Source organism: Danio rerio, chromosome 17 (genome assembly GCF_049306965.1).
Source record: "Danio rerio strain Tuebingen ecotype United States chromosome 17, GRCz12tu, whole genome shotgun sequence".
NCBI classification, from domain to species: domain Eukaryota; kingdom Metazoa; phylum Chordata; class Actinopteri; order Cypriniformes; family Danionidae; genus Danio; species Danio rerio.
The window spans coordinates 24,876,201-24,895,000 of NC_133192.1; the positions used below are offsets into that span (position 1 = coordinate 24,876,201).

The 18,800-nt window shown below is 34.5% G+C and overlaps 2 protein-coding genes across 8 annotated transcripts in view; both read left to right on the forward strand.

The window, feature by feature from the left end:
* The first annotated feature begins 467 nt into the window (after positions 1 to 467).
* Positions 468 to 18,800, forward strand: part of pank1a (pantothenate kinase 1a) — a 41,023-nt gene continuing 22,690 nt past the window's right edge. Inside the window, exon 1 of one of the 2 annotated variants that reach the window (XM_005158505.6) lies at positions 468 to 1,011. In XM_005158505.6, the coding sequence (XP_005158562.1) occupies positions 786 to 1,011 (226 nt within the window). In that variant the 5' untranslated portion in view covers positions 468 to 785. 2 annotated transcript variants of the gene reach the window in all.
* LOC110439212 (uncharacterized) lies at positions 3,416 to 15,308 on the forward strand. 6 transcript variants are annotated; one of them, XR_012393378.1, is made up of 13 exons: positions 3,416 to 3,529; positions 3,800 to 3,967; positions 5,068 to 5,265; positions 5,552 to 5,613; positions 5,899 to 5,977; positions 6,297 to 6,372; positions 6,671 to 6,746; positions 7,089 to 7,165; positions 7,470 to 7,545; positions 7,837 to 7,914; positions 12,861 to 12,912; positions 13,120 to 13,197; positions 14,515 to 15,308. XR_012393378.1 is itself a non-coding variant. In XM_073928511.1 (7 exons), the coding sequence occupies exons 3-7, from the start codon at positions 7,109 to 7,111 to the stop codon at positions 14,628 to 14,630; spliced, it is 381 nt and encodes a 126-aa protein (XP_073784612.1). In that variant the 5' UTR covers positions 6,295 to 6,372; positions 6,671 to 6,746; positions 7,089 to 7,108; the 3' UTR covers positions 14,631 to 15,308. The 6 variants fall into 6 exon arrangements, 1 of the variants encoding a protein (XP_073784612.1); XR_002457936.3 differs by having other exon boundaries at positions 3,804 to 3,967; XM_073928511.1 differs by lacking the exons at positions 3,416 to 3,529; positions 3,800 to 3,967; positions 5,068 to 5,265; ... (1 more) ...; positions 5,899 to 5,977; positions 7,470 to 7,545 and having other exon boundaries at positions 6,295 to 6,372.

The window sequence follows — 18,800 nt, forward strand, 5'->3', positions numbered from 1 at the left end:
CCTGACGCGGGGACCGGATCTCTGGACTATAGGACTAGCTTTAACCTCACCATTTTCATAATTTAATTGCTATGTCATATATTTTAAAATATTTAAATGTGTGTTCTGAAGGTTGGAAGGACGGGAGTGTTAATAATTAATGACAGAAATAATTTTCAGTTTGAGTGAACAATCCTTTATAAAAACTGGGGCGGCACAAACTCTGTCTGAGGGGGCAATGCCACCCTTTGCCCCCCCGTAGCGCCGGGCCTGCCCAGGAGTGACCGGGGCGGACATGCCGTACACCCTACTAATAATACTGCAGACTAAGGGGACACGTGTAAAGACCTTATCACCTCTGGCTCGTGAGGAAATATCGTTTTGTACTTTGAATATTTCTTAGCGATATTATTAGACGGTAGTTTAAGTGCACGCGCACGGCGCAATGCTCCGCTCGCGCAGTGGCTCGTCGAGCCGTTCTGAGTGACGTCATGAGCCGGGTGTTTGACGGGGTGGCTCGGCTGCCGCAGAGCTCGAGAAATATGACCGACAATGACCTCGACGGCAATGTGCGTTAATGTTTTGCTCTCATCGTTTTGTACTCAGTTTATGCAATAAAGTGGCTTTATTATTGCCGTCGCTGTTGTTATAGCCGTTTTCAGGTTAAATCTGTGCATTTGCTGTAGGTCATTAGCAACGAGCCTTTCCTTATCTCGAGAGTGCGATAGACACATTCAGCGCGCGCCTGTGTGTGTGTTTGAGTCTCGCCTCCAGCCTTACCGGAGACGCGCGTTGTGCACTGAAATATGGATAAGGCCAAATCAGTGATGGATCAGAAAGGATCGAGTCCTTGCTACCAAAATGGCATGCACAAGCCGATCCGGCGACAGCTGAGCAACGGGAGCTGTAGCCCGTACAGTCCGACGGACGATAATTACCACCATCTTCACCACGACCCGCAAATCAACGGGTCCCCGGCAAAGAGGTGCCGACTGCGGATGCGATTGGAATCGGCGAGGAAAAACCGACCACGTAAGTTTACAGCACAGTGTTATTAAAATCACATTAGATTTACACGGTGTGTGGAGTATAAAATGCACTCTGTTAATATTACACACAAGGGATTATTTAACAGTGTTGCAAGAGGAATGATTTAAACAGGCGATTTTGCACAACCCCTATAAATTTAATATTTAGCTGGATTAAAACAAATGTCACTATAATGGTGCATATTAGTAGACAGAAGCTGTAACGTTATTTAAAGACTATGCTTATATTGTAACAATAAGGTATTTAAAATGTTATATAAATGAAAACATTTTTACCTCATAAACTTTGAACTAGAGATCAAAGGTGAGAATGAAATTTGCAATAGGTTCGATTTCTCTGTTTGTTAAGTAAGCTTTTGATGCAATTTTTAAGGGTGAACGTTCCTCAGATTGATTGATTTGTTTATTTAACTGCCTTCAAATATGTGTTGCCAAATCATCAGTCCAAATTAAGTGTCGAGTTTATCAGCCTCACTGTAGTATAGAGGTTAAGTTGGTTTTGCATTCGAATATTCAGACTTTCTCTTTAATAATATAATTTCAGAAAAGTCTGGAAATTCTAAATAGTGAAATCATATTAGCAGCCAATGGCTATCAAGGTACAACACTGTTTACAGTCACTTAAATAGTGCTTATTTTGTTTTGCAAGTCATACTTGCATGCTAGTTCTGACCGAATGTTCAAATTAGCTTGGTAAACAATATAGGGACAGTTCAAGGAACGAATGTGCAAATATAAAACCAACTGTAAGTTAACGTTACCTCAATCACTGTTGTTAAGTGATTAACGTTAGTACTAGAGCAAATTTCGAGTGGAGGTCGAAAGCAATAGTTTATTAAACATGTCAAATAATTCGGACTGATTCATAAGAACTGTTTTGTTTGAACGAATCATTCGTCCGGGAGTCGGGCTCTGGACACACGGCATATGATTCATTAGAATGAATCGAATGAGTCATTTGATCAGAAATCAAACTTGCTGTATGTTTCACTCTCTCGATGTGGTCTTATTGACAAAACAGTGTTTTTCGAATATGAATTAAAATCATTCGTCCCTGCTATTTTGTTTAATCCGGCTCTGGCATTTGCATTGACCAACACAGAAAAAACTGTCATTATAACGTCTGTAAGTGTCTATTGTTTTGGTGAAACCCATGAGACTGTTGTTCTCGCTCTCTGATTGGTCGATGTGAAGTCAGGAGGTGTGCTGGAGTCGCTCATGAAGCAAAGGCTCGACGCCATTCGACCAATCAGCCCGTGGCATTTGTATTCGCGTGGCCGCGTTAAAGGGCCAGACAGAAACGCCCCCACCGTGCAGTATGCAGAAATTCCCCACATTTGTTCACTTTAACAAAACGACTCCAAGAATATAACTTTGAGTGCCTAGTTATAATGCGATTAGAAGCCAAAAGGAACCATTAAATTTTGTCTGCTTTTGTGGGCTGTTGGGTTTGCATCTGAAAGTATTAGATTAGCATCAGCAGGATGAAGTTGAAGTGTTCATGGAAGCCAGGTAAGAAAGCATCATCTCATACTCATGTTAAATGTTATAAGACATCTTAACTTCTTGGTATTAATCTGAAAGTTTCCGATAAAGTTATATTTGCAGAATAATACGCTAACTGTAATGTTGTCAATGCATTAGATGTATTGTATACTGTATTGCTGTTTATGATAATGCAAAAATGCTATTCGACAGATGTCAGGTTTAGAAGATAAGTGAACACTAAAATATACAGAGCTCATAGAGTTTAGCAAGTCTCAGCTGTGTCGGCATGCTAGGCCAGCTTGACAACATTCCCCAGCTCCAGCCGTGTTTTGTTTATGTGGAAACACCTTTGTTGCTGCAACTGTTTTTTATTGTTCCATTATTTGCAGTCAGCCGATTTAAATTGTGATCAAAGGTATTCTTAGAAGATAAAGGCTATTTTGAAATAAACGTTACTTTTTGTTTTATTTAACACGTGTAATGCATCCCAAAATTGTTTCTAATTTCCTCATACAAGGGATGTTTAAACTCAAGTCATATTTTTAACATAGTAAAATCTTAACATATTTATGTTATTTTTATTAGCAACTTTTCATTTAGTCAGTAAATGTGAAATCCATATTTGTGTGTGTGTGTGTGTGTGTGTGTGTGTTTGTTTTTATTACATGGTGGGGACCTCAGCATGATAGCACACTCACAAAGTGGGGACCAAAAACATAGTGGGGACCGATCGCCCGGTCCCCACCATGTTTTGCCTTTAAAAGACTCAGGGGGCGTTGCTGATATGCCTAGTGCAGTTTTTTTCACTGATCCCCACCTTGACCATTTACCTGAATTGAGTGTGTAAGTGTGTGTCGGCGCACTGCTCTATAGCGGTCCTGTAGTCGGATGGCGGTACTGCACCCTGACACACACTTACACACTCTGGCTACTGCACATGCGCAGATCTCATAAATGAATCCGACTTTAATCAACTTAATTAAGATCTATCATCAAATTAATCGAATTTTCGGGTAAGTTATAATGTTTTTCACCATCATAATGTAATGAAATCGGTTTTATGACAAATACTTATGTTGCATCTTTTGACAGTTATCAGGTATAGTTAATTTAATGTTTTAACGAATTTCCTGGGTGTTTTAATCGCTGTTGTTTCAAATTACGTATTAATATAACACTGATAAGACACAAACTACAGTTCGGTATGTAATTTGACTTGTTTACACGAGTAAAAGTTACTCGCGCTAATGTGCTAACGTGCTAACTGCCCGGTGCTACGTGAGTCAGAGGCCGGGGTGGAGTGCATGAGCCGCGGTCAGACAGTCACCAATCACCGTGCGGCTAAATGGATCGACGGAGGATAAAACCATTAAAAGATGCGGAGAAACACATCACCAGCTCCACCGACAAGACCCATTCACTGGAAACCGAATATAAAGAAGGTTACTAAGGTATGTTTTCATAGTTCTTGTATCATACTTTTTAAATGGTTAATTGCTTTAAACATGTAACGTTAATCCTGAAATAACACTATTATATACTATTTATACGTTAATGTAGTGATATAGAGGTTATAATTAAAATGTGGGGCCATCTGGTCCTAGAAATGTACTTAATTTATTGTTCTATGACGTGTAGAAACGATTTATTTTAGATAAATAATTATAATAAACTCCAACTTAGTGTAAAACATATATAAAAGTACATAAATGTTCACTGTGTGTGTTTTATTTATTTATTTGCTGTCAACTGGTAGCCTTTTACAATAAGGTTAAATTAGTTAATGCTGGTTAATGCATTTACTAACATGAACAATGAATAATACTTTATTACAGTATTTGTTCATGTTGTTTAACTTTAGTTAATGAAAATAAAGTTGTTCATTACTAGTTAAACACGCACAATGCATTAATTATTGCAATGCATTATTACTGGTACAAGCATAAATTTAGATTTGAATAATGCATTAGTAAATGTTAAACTATGATTAATAAATGCTGTACATGCATTGTTCATTACTAGGTCATGTTAGTAAGTACATTGACTAATAAAACCTGATTGTAAAGTGTGACCTGTAAACAATTGAAGTGGAAAAAAAGTTCTTTAAAACTGTCCTAAAAAAGAAGAACAGGTGTTCAATAGTATTAGAACAACATTGAGGAAAGGTTCTGATCCACTTCAAAAGGTTTACTGTATTTATAATTCACACACAGAGAGGATGCTAATGTGAGGTTTTTGTAGTTTTTGAACCCTACACGTTTCATTAAATCTTTTAGGTCAGAGTTTGCGTTGTCCACATTTATTAAAGGAAGTTTTGTGGTTGAGTACAAATGATAGAGCTTGTGGAAGCAAAGCATAGATGAGATATTAATAAAAATACTGTCTTTATGTTTGACTTTATATGGTAAAACAAGAACAGGTGGTTAAGTGTTTTCCCCATTCAAATGTACATGTATATATTATATTCATTCTGTTTGTATTCATGCCATAGTTTAGCTTTTCATTGCTATGAGAGGGCATAATTAAAATGTTGCTTGCTCTTTTCTCTTAGTTTTGCAGCATTGATGCCGATCATGAGGACGAGACCCTCGGCCGGCTGGTGAATGATGACCATCTGCACCCTAACTGCACTGTCAATAAGATCGTTGTTCAGAGAAAACCTCATTTGTGCCTTTTTGCAATCAGGGATATTTTCTTTGGAGAGGAAATAACGTTTGACTATGGCGCATGTGATTGGCCTTGGAGAAAGGTTTGACATTTTGATCACTTAATACATTAATCCTTAATACATTCAGCAAAGCTAAGAGTTTTTTAATGTTAATATAGATTAAGGGTAAATCTGTTCAAAAATAAAGAGTTTGCATCATCCATAAGAGATAATGAAATCAATCTCTTAATATCTTCTTCTTGTCTTAATGGGTAAAAAAAAGTTTAATTAATTGGGTAATGCTTTACTTTAAAGGGGGGTTCATAAGACTGTCATGAAAGCTTTATAGTCATGACATGACTTATATAACAAAGCTGTTTTTAAATAGCTTTCATTGAAGGATGCCCATATGACTGCAGAAGAGAACTGCTCTGACAACTCTCTGATGAGGTGTGTTTATTATTATTATTATTATTATTATTATTATTATTATTAGTAGTAGTAGTAGTGAATGTTGTTGCTGTAGTAATGCATTTAATTGTAATTATTTAACTTAGTGTGTGTCCTAATTTATGAACATATGCAATAGTGTAACATTGTGGGGACCAGAGGCATGTTAGAGAAGCTGTGAAACACACTTAGTCCTCAATACACACACAGTACGGTCTGACATAGTGGGGACCGGGAGCCCTGAGTACTACTGTCTAATTATTATTTTTTGTTTTTTATATTCAGCTTTTATTGAAGTATGACCAAATGACGAGAAGAAGAGAACTGCTCTGCTCCAGTAGGAGACCCACAACCCTCTGATGAGGTGGGTTTAAATTTAATAATAATAATTATTATTATTATTATTAGTAGTAGTAGTAGTTGTTGTTGTAGTAGTAGTGCATTTAATTGTAATTATTTAACTTAATCAAAATCTAGAAATGAAACAGAGTGTGTGTCCTAATTGGTGAACGTATGCACGAGTGTAACATTGTGGGGACCAGAGGCATGTTAGAGAAGCTGGGAAACACACTTAGTCCTGAATACACACACAGTAAGGCCTGACATAGTGGGGACCGGGACCCTTGAGTACTACTGTCTAACTAATATATATATATATATATATATATTTTTTTTTTTTTCAGCTTATATTGAAAGTTGACCATATGACAGAGGAAGAGAACTGCTCTGCTCCAGTACGTGACCCACAACTCTGATGAGGTGTGTTTAATGTTGTTGTTATTATTATTATTATTAGTAGTAGTAGTAGTAGTTGTTGTTGTAGTAGTGGTGCGTTTAATTGTAATTATTTATCTTAATCAAAATCTAGAAATGAAACAGAGTGTGTGTCCTAATTGGTGAACCCATGCACTAGTGTAACATTGTGGGGACCAGAGGCATGTTAGAGAAGCTGGGAAACACACTTAGTCCTGAATACACACACAGTACGGTCTGACATAGTGGGGACCGGAACCCTTGAGTACTGCTGTCTAACTAATATAAATTTTTTTATATTCAGCTTTTATTGAAGGATGACCATATGACAGAGGAAGAGAACTGCTCTGCTCCAGTACGAGACTCACAACTCTGATGAGGTGTGTTTATTATTGTTGTTGTTGTTATTATTATTAGTAATAGTAGTAGTAGTAGTAGTAGTAGTAGTAGTAGTAGTAGTAGCAGTAGTAGCAGTAGTAGTTGTTGTAGTAGTGGTGCATTTAATTGTAATTATTTAACTTAATCAAAATCTAGAAATGAAACAGAGTGTGTGTCCTAATGTATGAACATATGCACTAGTGTAACATTGTGGGGACCAGAGGCATGTTAGAGAAGCTGTGAAACACACTTAGTCCTTAATACACACACAGTACGGTCTGACATAGTGGGGACCGGAACCCTTGAGTACTGCTGTCTAACTAATATATATATTTTATATTCAGGTTTGCTGAAGTATGACCATATGACAGAAGGAGAGAACAGCTCTGCTCCAGTACGAGACCCACAACTCTCTTATGAGGTGTGTTTATTAATATTGTTGTTGTTGTTGTTATTATTATTATTAGTAGTAGTTGTTGTTGTAGTAGTAGTGCATTTAATTGTAATTATTTAACTTAATCAAAATATAGAAATGAAACAGAGTGTGTGTCCTAATTTTTGAACGTATGCACTAGTGTAACATTGTGGGGACCAGAGGCATGTTAGAGAAGCTGTAAAATACACTTAGTCCTGAATACACACACAGTACGGTCTGACATAGTGGGGACCGCGACCCTTGAGTACTACTGTCTAACTAATATATATTTTTTATTTTTTTTATTCAGCTTTTATTGAAGGATGACCATATGACAGAGGAAGAGAACTGCTCTGCTCCAGTACGTGACCCACAACTCTGATGAGGTGTGTTTATTATTGTTGTTGTTATTATTATTATTAGTAGTAGTTGTTGTTGTAGTAGTAGTGCATTTAATTGTAATTATTTAACTTAATCAAAATATAGAAATGAAACAGAGTGTGTGTCCTAATTTTTGAATGTATGCACTAGTGTAACATTGTGGGGACCAGAGGCATGTTAGAGAAGCTGTGAAACACACTTAGTCCTGAATACACACACAGTACGGTCTGACATAGTGGGGACCGGAACCCTTGAGTACTGCTGTCTAACTAATATATATATATTTTTTTTTTCAGCTTATATTGAAAGTTGACCATATGACAGAGGAAGAGAACTGCTCTGCTCCAGTACGTGACCCACAACTCTCTGATGAGGTGTGTTTAATGTTGTTGTTATTATTTTTATTAGTAGTAGTAGCAGTTGTTGTTGTTGTAGTAGTGGTGCATTTAATTGTAATTATTTAACTTAATCAAAATATAGAAATGGAACAGAGTGTGTGTCCTAATTTATGAACGTATGCACTAGTGTAACATTGTGGGGACCAGAGGCATGTTAGAGAAGCTGTGAAACACACTTAGTCCTGAATACACACAGTAAGGTCTGACGTTGTGGGGACCGGGACCCTTGAGTACTACTGTCTAACTTATATATATATATATATATATAAAATTAAATTTAATTGTAATTATTTAACTTAATCAAAATATAGAAATGAAACAGAGTGTGTGTCCTAATTGGTGAACATATGCACTGACATTGTGGGGACCAGAGGCATGTTAGAGAAGCTGTTAAACACACTTAGTCCTCAATACACACACAGTAAGGCCTGACATAGTGGGGACCGCGACCCTTGAGTACTGCTGTCTAACTAATATATTTTTTTTTATATTCAGCTTTTATTGAAGGATGACCATATGACAGGGGAAGAGAACTGCTCTGCTCCAGCACGTGACTCACAACTCTGTTATTGCATATCAGATTTAACGAACCATTTACTACGGATTTCATGTAATTTTGATAACTGTCCATTAATCAGATGTCATCACGCTGCTGTGCCGTCAGCCAATCGTTGTATTGCTGATAATGATTTTGAGGATCGATAGATCTGTCACAACACACAGTCACAACACCTCTCAGATCAGTTTAATCTGATTCGCAAACTTTTTTGAAGAACCAAATTAGCCTAAGATGAGTTATCAAGATTAAAAGATCCAGGATCTGTAATATACAGTAATCTTAGATTATTTAAGCGAGGTCCGAAGAACAGACCCCTGGACCCTTGAGTACTACTGTCTAAATTATATATTTCAAAATAAAAATTATAAATTATATATAAAAATATATAAAATAATTTTATATAAAATATTTATAAAATTATATATAAAATATATATTTTTAATTATATACAGTTGAAGTCAGAATTATTAGCCCCTTGTTTATTTCTTGTACTAAATTTCTGTTTAATGGAAAGCAGATTTTTTAAACACATTTCTAATCATAACAGTGTTAATAACTCATCTCTAATAACTGATTTATTTTCTCTTTGCCATGATGACTATAAAAATTATTTGACTAGATATTTTTCAAGACACTTCTATTCAGCTTAAAGTGACATTTAAAGGCTTCACTAAGTTAATTAGGGTAACTAGGCAAGTTATTGGAGGGATAATAATATTGACCTTAAAATGGTTCATAAAAAATTAAAACTGCTTTTATTCTAGCTGAAATAAAACAAATAAGACTTTCTCCAGAAGAAAAAAATATTATCAGACATACTATGAAAAAATTCTCTGCTCTGTTACACATCATTTGGGAAATATTTGTAAAAGAGTTTTAAAAAGGTGGGTTGACTTCAACTGTATATACTTTCATATATATATATATATATATATATATATATATATATATATATATATATATATATATATATATATATATATATATATATATACACAGTTGAAGTCAAAATTATTAGACCCCTTGGAATTTTTCTCTTCTTTTTTAAATATATCCTAAATGATGTTTAACAGAGCAAGGAAATTTTAACAGTATGTCTGATAATATTTTTTTCTTCTGGAAAAAGTCTTATTTGTTTTATTTTGACTAGAATAAAAACAGTTTAAATTTTTTTAAACACCATTTAAGGGACAAAATTATTAGCCTCTTTAAGCTATATTTTTTTCTCGATACTCTACAGAACAAACCATCATTATACAATAACTTGACTAATTACCCTAACCTGCCTAGTTAACCTAATTACCCTAGTTAAGCCTTTAAATTTCACTTTAAGCTGTATAGAAGTGTCTTAAAGAATATCTAGTCTAATATTATTTACTGTCATCATGGCAAAGAGAAAATAAGTCCATTATTAGAAATGATTATTAGAAATAGTTATTAAAACTATTATGTTTAGAAATGTGTTGAAAAAAATCTTCTCTCCGTTAAACAGAAATTGGGGAAATAATAAACAAGCTGTCTAATAATTCAGGGGGGCTAATAATTCTGACTTCAACTGTATATGAAGAGTTTCATTGCAGAACGAGATATATCCATTTAAAAAAATTTTGGTTATTTTGACATTATTTTTCATGACATTAACAGTCAAGTTCATTCACAATTTTTGTACATTAAACTATAACTTGATATAGTGAAGGCCAGGAACACAATATTTTCAAATCCAGGATATTTTTTATTTAATTTTATGTCTATAATTAAAGGGCCATGAAACCCCCTCGTTTCAGCAGGGTGTTTTCACACCTCTACTTTGGAAAAAGTCAGAAAAGCGGGCGTGTCCAGCTCTGTTTAGGGGGGAGTGTCGGAGGAACTAAAGTGGGAGGGTGTGGGAGTGTCTATTTGGGCACGCGCGAGTTTCAGTCAAAATACTCACACGAGAAAGTGATGGTGTATTTTTTACAGTCATTGTGTTTAACCTACATGGACATCTGTAGTTGAATTATTTGCCAGATTATTAAATGTTGGACTTTAACTGCAGTTTGGCTCTTTCATTCAGGGAATTCATTCATGCCCCTCGCGACACACGAGATATTTGATACGAGGAACTGATCTAAGCGTGTATTTTTCATGCAATGTTTGATACCGCACGGCGAATGAGAGAAAAAAGCTCCGCAATTCCCGGAAACTTAGATGCACTCGGCAGGTAGCGTCAGAAAGCCGCGTGTGTTATTCCGGTCACAAAATGCGGTGCTAACAAGTTTGCACTCAGTGCAATAGTTAACTTAATTCGACACGAACAAACTGAATAAACAAAGAGCACTGGTCGCTCACTTACCAAATCTGTAGAGACAGGACAATCACCAGCAACTAGAGCCGCGTCTTTATGAAGAGAAAACTACAAGCAAATCCGGATTTCAGCGTTAGCAGATGAGAACAGCTCTCAGGTAAACAATAATCCTCCTTAGACACGCAAGTTATTGTTGTCGAGCGTCGCGTACACTGTTAATCCACACGTGAGTCTGAGCTCTCACAGAGAGAAAAGGAAAACGAAACTTAACTGCAGCAAACTATAAAAGCAACACTTCACGCTTGTTTTGCCAACCAAACGTGGCGTCTCTGGTGTAAAAAGTGACACTAATGAATATTAATGAAGTTGCAAAATAGAGCGCGCTGATTGGTTTGAACCAAGCCTTACTCATGCATTAATGCATCACACTGTAAGATGTAATAAGGCACACTCTGGCACAGACGTCCAGTCTGCACGCTGGAATACACGCTATTATGTCATGACCGTGACGCAGCTTCAAAAATTTGTTTCAAACAGGAAGTACGAATTTGCTTGAAATAACGCAAAAACAACCAATTTACACTTTTTAGTGAAATATAGGTGTCCTAATAGTGTTTTTAGCAGTGTGGGACACATATACGACTGTCAACAGCTCAACACATGTGTTCTGGTGTTTCGTGACCCTTTAAGTAAAAAAACATGCCAAAATGCTACATATTAATCCAACCCACATTGTCAAACATCTTAAATTGGTTTAAAAAAAACTATACACCATAAATATATGGAATAATATATGCAAAGATTGATTAATAATAATAAGATTCTAAGTTAGATTTGGCCAGAATGTACACAACATAACATAACTTTATTTTTTTTTTTGCAAAACGCTACATCCACCTTAGGCTATATTATACTACATTAATACCATTACCAAAAGCAAGTGAATCAATGTTTTGTTTGATAAGTAAGATTAAGTTAGTTAGATAAATGACCTTTAGCTTGGTACAGAAAGAGTGGGGGGCGGCTCCTTCCACACCGCTACAGAAAACCAAACCTGTATGATTAGAGCGGGCGGAGCTGAGTCTGTGACACAAACTTGCCTCGCTATGTCATATTTAATGAATTATTTCACTGTAATAATAATAATAGCTTATTTATTTGGTTGTGAAAAAGCTAAACCGTTTTCTCCATAACAACATGTGCCCTTTAAGTTCCTTTATAATAAATCAACAACAACAAGAATTAATTATAAATAATAGGTGCAACCGCATAAATAAATCTTCAGATAGGCTACTCAGCTACATGTAAGAAATTATTTAAAAAATAAACTTATAAAGGACACTTAGAAATGTCGCCTTGCAGACAGGTATCTTGTGATGGGGAGTAGGAAAAAAGGCGCTCCTAGGCCTTCTCTTGACATCAGCGGAGACTCGTTCCCTGCTGCATTTGTGTATTGTTGACGCAGAAGTATCTTATTCTGGTCCACTTTTGTGGCCTTTTTATACATTTTTGTGATCTTCTATCGCTAAATCAATGAGCAAACTCTGAGCACTTCACCGGCGATGACTCTCTTCCCAGGGGATGCTGAGCTCGCGCCGCATCCTGAACGCTCTCTAACTGTTATATCGCACTTTGTAAAGAAACTGGTCTGACGGATATTGCGTTTTGTAAAAAAAATAAGTTTTGTACTTGGCCTAAAATGTGCATTCTTAAATGTTATTAATGGCAGCAATTCACACATAGATTAAGGTACATCTGAACAGTGATTTCCAATAATAAAATCCAAATGTCAAAAAATGCCGTTTATCGCATTTTGCAACCTAACTCTTCATATGTATGTGAGTTATGACTGTATGACTGCAGAAGAGAACTGCTCTGTTCCCACAACTCAGTTTTTCTGGGACTTGAAAACAGACGCTCAGCAGATTTTAAAGGGTGGAATCTTGATCAAATCGTGGGTTTACACACAAACATGTAGTACAGTGCCAGATTTTCTGGATGTTATATACACATTTGTATTTGCAAACATATATCATATTGTTTTAAATGATGTATTTTTGTGTGGGTTTTTACATTCAGAGAAAGTTACAGTGGATCGTGATTTTGGAGGAGGTGAAGTCCAATCTAAAAGGTAAAAATATTATTTATTTTTCTGATCAGAATTTTTCTTTTTCAGAATGTTTATTTTTATCATGATATGTATGTGCTGTGTTTGAAAACTATTTTTAAGCTACCATCACACACTTTTACCCATTAAAAAAATAACACAAAATCAAATAAATAATTTGGTAAACTTTATGCAGAGAAGTCAACTCTCAGACTTGATTTTTACTTTCAGAGTCCCCTCAAGTATCATCACCATGGTACAGTGTCTGTGAAGATAGTGATGCAGACCCAGCATTCACAAAAAAGAGAGGTATGATCATTAAAGTTAATTTGTGACTGACTTGTGTTATTGTACAAGTCCAAATGCACAAGCTCATTTACATAACATGTAGGGTAAAACAGGACAGAAGCACATTACTTCCATGATGACACTTGATGTCTCATTTCATGTTAGTTAAACAATATTGCTAAATACTTTGGAAAAATATACTAATTGCATATCTGGTTACACTTTATTTTGATAATTTACTTTACTACTACTACTACTACTACTACTACTAACTACAAATAACTGCAACTACTTGTCAACTAACAGCCATTAGACTGTCTGTTAAAATCAACACTGCTAATGCTCTACTAAATTTATATAAGAGTTAGTCATATTGTACTAATTTAAAGCGTAACCTAACAGTCTGCTGTACTATTTACAGAGACCAATGAGAGTTGGTTTTATTGAGGTAACCTTAACTGTCAGCTAATACTCTACACTCTAAAAGTAATAAAAATAAGTAATAATAATTAAATTAGCAGTTTTTCATAATTTGTGATTCATGTTTTTATGAAATCTGTTTGTTTCTGCTTTTGAATTGCATTATGGGATCTTGATCTTTCTTCCAACAACTTTTAATCTTAAAAAGTAAAAAAAAGTTACTTTTTGTTTGGGTTGGTGTTGTAAATTATGCTACAGAAACCTTGTAATAAACTGCTGGTACATTTTCTGTTATTCTAAAGACTTATTTATCTCTATATATTATTTCTTATACATTACATTATTTCAAACTACTAAAATGTCAGTTAAAGTCACTTTGTTAAACTGTAGAGTTGAATTTTCAACATCAAAAGTGCACAGAGCAGAGATCAACATCCCATAATGCAATTCACCACCACAAAAAAAAAAAAAACAATTGTAAATCACAAAATACAGGAACTGGTAATTGACAGATATGTGTTACAGTGTAGTGTTTTGAGCTAAACTTGAGCTAACAGTCTGCTAATACTCTACTGATAATCAGATGAGCATTAGTCTTATTGATCATTCTAACAGTATGCAAATACTCTAATACATAATACTTTACGGTGAGATAATTAACGTAGTTGCAGAGTTACGCATAGTTAGAAGAATGTCTAAACTGGACTATGGAATAAAGTGTAACCCCATTAACCAGATTTGAAGTTATTAGGAAGTATTTTTAATCCATCTCCATCTTAAGTATTTTTAATAATAGGCAAGACACATTTTTCTAGCATTTTCTATCACAATATTAAACTAACATAACAGCACATGTTGTAAAAATGACTGAACATTTATGCAACTAAAACCACTTTTTTATATTTTAACCACCCATAGGTCCCATAAAGAGAAGATCCTGGAGCAAACAGGAAGTACATGCTGTGGTGAAAGCTGAACCATTGGCTCTAAAAACCAGAGATTGGTCAGCTTTGGATTTTTATATTAAAAACTGAATCTCGACTCTTTAGAAAAAAAAATCTGAATAACACTTTCATAGTAACTACACACTATACATCATTAGTTTAGCACTAACTCTACATTAATAGACTTTAGGAAGCAGTTTATAAATACAGCTTCAAACACTGTATTCTTGACTTGACTTAATTGTATTTTCATGCTTTGTTACTGATTCATTTTTCATTACTACATTATGTATTGCATTATTTACAAACTATTTGTATATAAGAGTAGTTTGTGGTTTTTAAGATAATTCAGAATGAGTTATTAAATGATTAATAAACTATTCAAATGAACATTTATACATGTTATATTCAGGCATATAGTAATTGTAACCATGTGTGTTAGTAAATGCTATAATAACACAACTTCATGCAGTTTTGTGACCTAATCTATTAAGGACTGTTTATAGTTGATAAATCCCTTATAAATGACAATTTAAGGCTCAGTATCTAATGAACAATAAATCTTTGCAATCTTATTAAAAAAAATCTGTAAAGTTTAAACATTGCAAAATAAAAATACAACATCATTTCAAAACAACATAATTAGCAATATGGCAATATTCATTTCAGTGTTTCTGTGATGTTTGCACTGTACAGTAATTTTAGATTTTGATTAGATTGCAAAGATTTATTTTTCATTAGTTGCATTTGTGTTTCTTGAAATTAATGAAAAAAAAAAAATATATATATATATATATATATATATATATATATATATATCTTCTTTGGCCTTAGTCCCGTATGATTGCGGGGTCGGCTCTTTTTGGAACAAGTCCTTCAGTTTTAGACTTGTCCATATGATAACGACTTTTTTACACCTTCCGGCCAGCCTGTCATATGGGCCTGTCACACTCATACACTAGGGACAATTTAGCCTTCCCAATTCACCTGTAGCATGTCTTTGGACTGTGCCTATGCACCCGGAGGAAACCCACACGAATGCAGGGAGAACATGCAAACTTCTCACAGAAATGCCAACTGAGCCGAGGTTCAAACCAGTGACCCAGCGACCTTCTTGCTGTGAGGCGACAGCACTACCTACCGCGCCACTGCTTCATCATATATATATATATATATATATATATATATATTTAAAGCTATGAATCACTCTCCCTTTTAATTTATTTCTTTTTTCTGTTTAGAATATAGCTGAGATTTTAATTGTCATTTATAAGGGATTTATAAAGCACTAATAGTCCTCACTGTAGATTAGCTCACAAAACTGCATGAAGTTGAGTTTATAAAGCATTTATTATCAGACAGAGTAACCATTACTATATGCCTGATTAATAAGATATATAAATGTTGGGTAACACTATAATAACTGCACACAATGAATTATTTATGAAACATTAGCAAATAGTTAGTTGAACGTTTGTTAAGCATTAACGTTACATTAATAGACATTAGTAAGCAGTTTATAAATTATACTTATAAATATAAATTACAAATATTATTGACTTAAAAGCACAATTATAATGTGCTTAATGATTGTTTTCATACTTGGTAAATAATGCAATACTTAATTTAGTAATGAAAAGTACATCATTAAAAAACCAGATATTTAAAAGTAGTTGGTTTTTTTTTTTTTAGATAATTCAGAATGTGCAAGTAAATGATTTATAAACTATTCAAAATAACATTGATAATTCTTATTATTCAGGCATATAATAAGTTGTTTAGTATGTTAATAAATGCTTTATGAACTCAACTTCATGCAGTTTTGTGATCTAATCTAAAGCGAGGGCTATTCATGCTTTATAAATCCATTATAAATTACAATATAAGGCTCAGTTACATTATATACAGAAAAAATGACTATTAATTTCTAATTATTACAAGATGCTCAAATAAAACTGTATCAAATGAAAAGTAATTCATTGCAATCTTGTCTAAATATAAAATTGCTTTACACGTAATGTATTGTTAAATTATTATATTGTTGTTTTATCAAATTATGTTGTATTTCGACACTCCTGTTATTCAGCAATGTTTAAAATTTAAAGTAATTGTATTTGTTTAGGTACGATTGCAAATACTTATTGTTTATTTGATACTGAGCCTGGCAACGCAGTGGCACAGTAGGTAGTGCTGTCACCTCACAGCAAGAAGGTCGCTGGTTCGAGCCCTGGCTGGGTCAGTTGGCATTTCTGTGTAAAGTTTGCATGTTCTCCCTGTGTTGGTGTGGGTTTCCTCCAGGTGCTCCTACATGCGGTACAGGTGAATTGGGTAGCCTAAAATAGTCCGTAGTAAATGAGCGTGAATGAGTGTGTATGTGTATGGATGTGTCCCAGGGATGGGTTGCAGCTGGAAGGGCATCCGCTGCATAAAAACGTGCTGGATAAGTTGGTGGTTCAATCCGCTGTTGCGACCCCGGATTAATAAAGAGAGAAAACCAAAATGAAAATAAATGAATAAATGAATGATTCTGAGCCTTTAATTGTCATTTATAAGGGATTTATAAAGCATCAATATTCCTCACTTTAGATTAGATCACAAAACTGCATGAAGTTGAGTTAATAAAGCATTATTTAACATGCAGAAAAACGTATTATATGCAGGGCTCCAAACCGGTTCAAGGAACGGAAACGAAAAACAGAATCAAATGACATTTTTCGGGAACAGAAACGAAAACCGAAAAAAAAAGATCAACTTTAATCGTTCTGAACAGAAACGTTTACAGTTAAACGGTTAATAATGTTATTTTATTGTTCTTTTTATTATATGAATTTGAGAGACAAAAAGCATCAATTTAAAGCATGTGAACAAATGCGACGGTGACGCTCGTTTTTATATAAACTATAAATGTCTGGCCGTGATGCGTATTTAGGCCTATGCCAGTCTATAAAAAGATAATGTAGCTTAAAACACTTTAAAATTTTAGAGAACGTAATACAGTTTGCACAACCAATGTTTGGTCTTAATAACCTGCCCATAATTAAACGTCATGTAGCCTACTTTTTGATTACTTGACCAGCGGATTAATGGCAGCACCAGCGGATAAACGAGATCTGAGCATAATAGGTATGACCAATATGTGCATAACCAATATGCAAAGTCAAGAGAGTGCACGACTCCATAGGGTAACGTAGCCTAAACTGCGCACACTTGATTATGTAATGTGTGAAATTGTGGACGCATCTCAAAGAGCAAAGCATAACTTATTAAATGCCCATGCTTAATCGGTCATCGATAAGGTCTATCGGTTTTAAAGGGTTACCGACAATAAATCAATTGAGTGATCGTTAGCATCCCTAGGTTAATCAATGAATGTGTTAAATTTAATATTTATATTAAAGATGAATAAGGCAAGAATATGATAATGATACTTTTAAGATTTTTACACCTACAAAAATATCTTGTGGTAGTGCACTTGTTTAATAAAAATCTTTGTAAATAGGTTATCTGTAAAAAACGCAATCAGAGCCAATGACATGTAGAAGTAGTGTTGCCTAAACGGCTATTAAATTTCTAATAAAATTCAAACCAAAGTATAACTTATTGCATTTTTCGTTTGATAAAAATATACAGAAACGAAATAAAATCATAAGGATGCTAGTTTGTAATTTATGTTAATAATAATAAAATGACATGCTTAGACTATAAGCTTAACGGCTATACGCTGCCAATAGGCCATTAATAAATATTATTTTACTTTGTACTTTATTATAATATATATTTTACAATAAAAACTAAATATAGCATGTCTTACTGTCATTTAAAACAAGTCATTCAAAATACACATCAGAACTGTAGACCTGCAGTGTGTAAACTGTATACAGGGGGTGTTGGTCAATCAATAGCCTACAGCACATAATTGAACTAATTATGATGCTAACTGTAATTTAGCTCTTAATATAGGCCTACGATATATTTTCTGGTGTTTAATTTTGCATGAGTAAATAGCAGTATAGCCTAAAGTAAATTTTTAAAAAAGATTATCATTTACCCTACCTGCAGCACAAGTGAGAGGTGGATCAGCAGCAAATTCACTTACACACTAGGCTATATCTATTTAATTTATAACAATGTAAACTTGACTTCGCAGGCCGTTCATCTTTGAACGCAAAAGGCATTTTTAAGTGTCCTAACTTGACTGCTGCTGCATAATGTGATGTTTCTTTACAAAACTGTAAAAGTGCGCTTTAGCATGTCAAAATG

What these genes read in the sequence shown, in the direction of transcription:
- LOC110439212 (XM_073928511.1), top strand. Translation starts at nt 7,109, where the DNA reads ATGACAGAAGGAGAGAACAGCTCTGCTCCAGTACGAGACCCACAACTC. An exon ending in ACCCACAACTCTCTTATGAG is followed by an intron (nt 7,166 to 7,836) that starts GTGTGTTTATTA and finishes TTTTTTTTTCAG; the next exon opens with CTTATATTGAAAGTTGACCA. An exon ending in GGTGAAGTCCAATCTAAAAG is followed by an intron (nt 12,913 to 13,119) that starts GTAAAAATATTA and finishes TTTTACTTTCAG; the next exon opens with AGTCCCCTCAAGTATCATCA.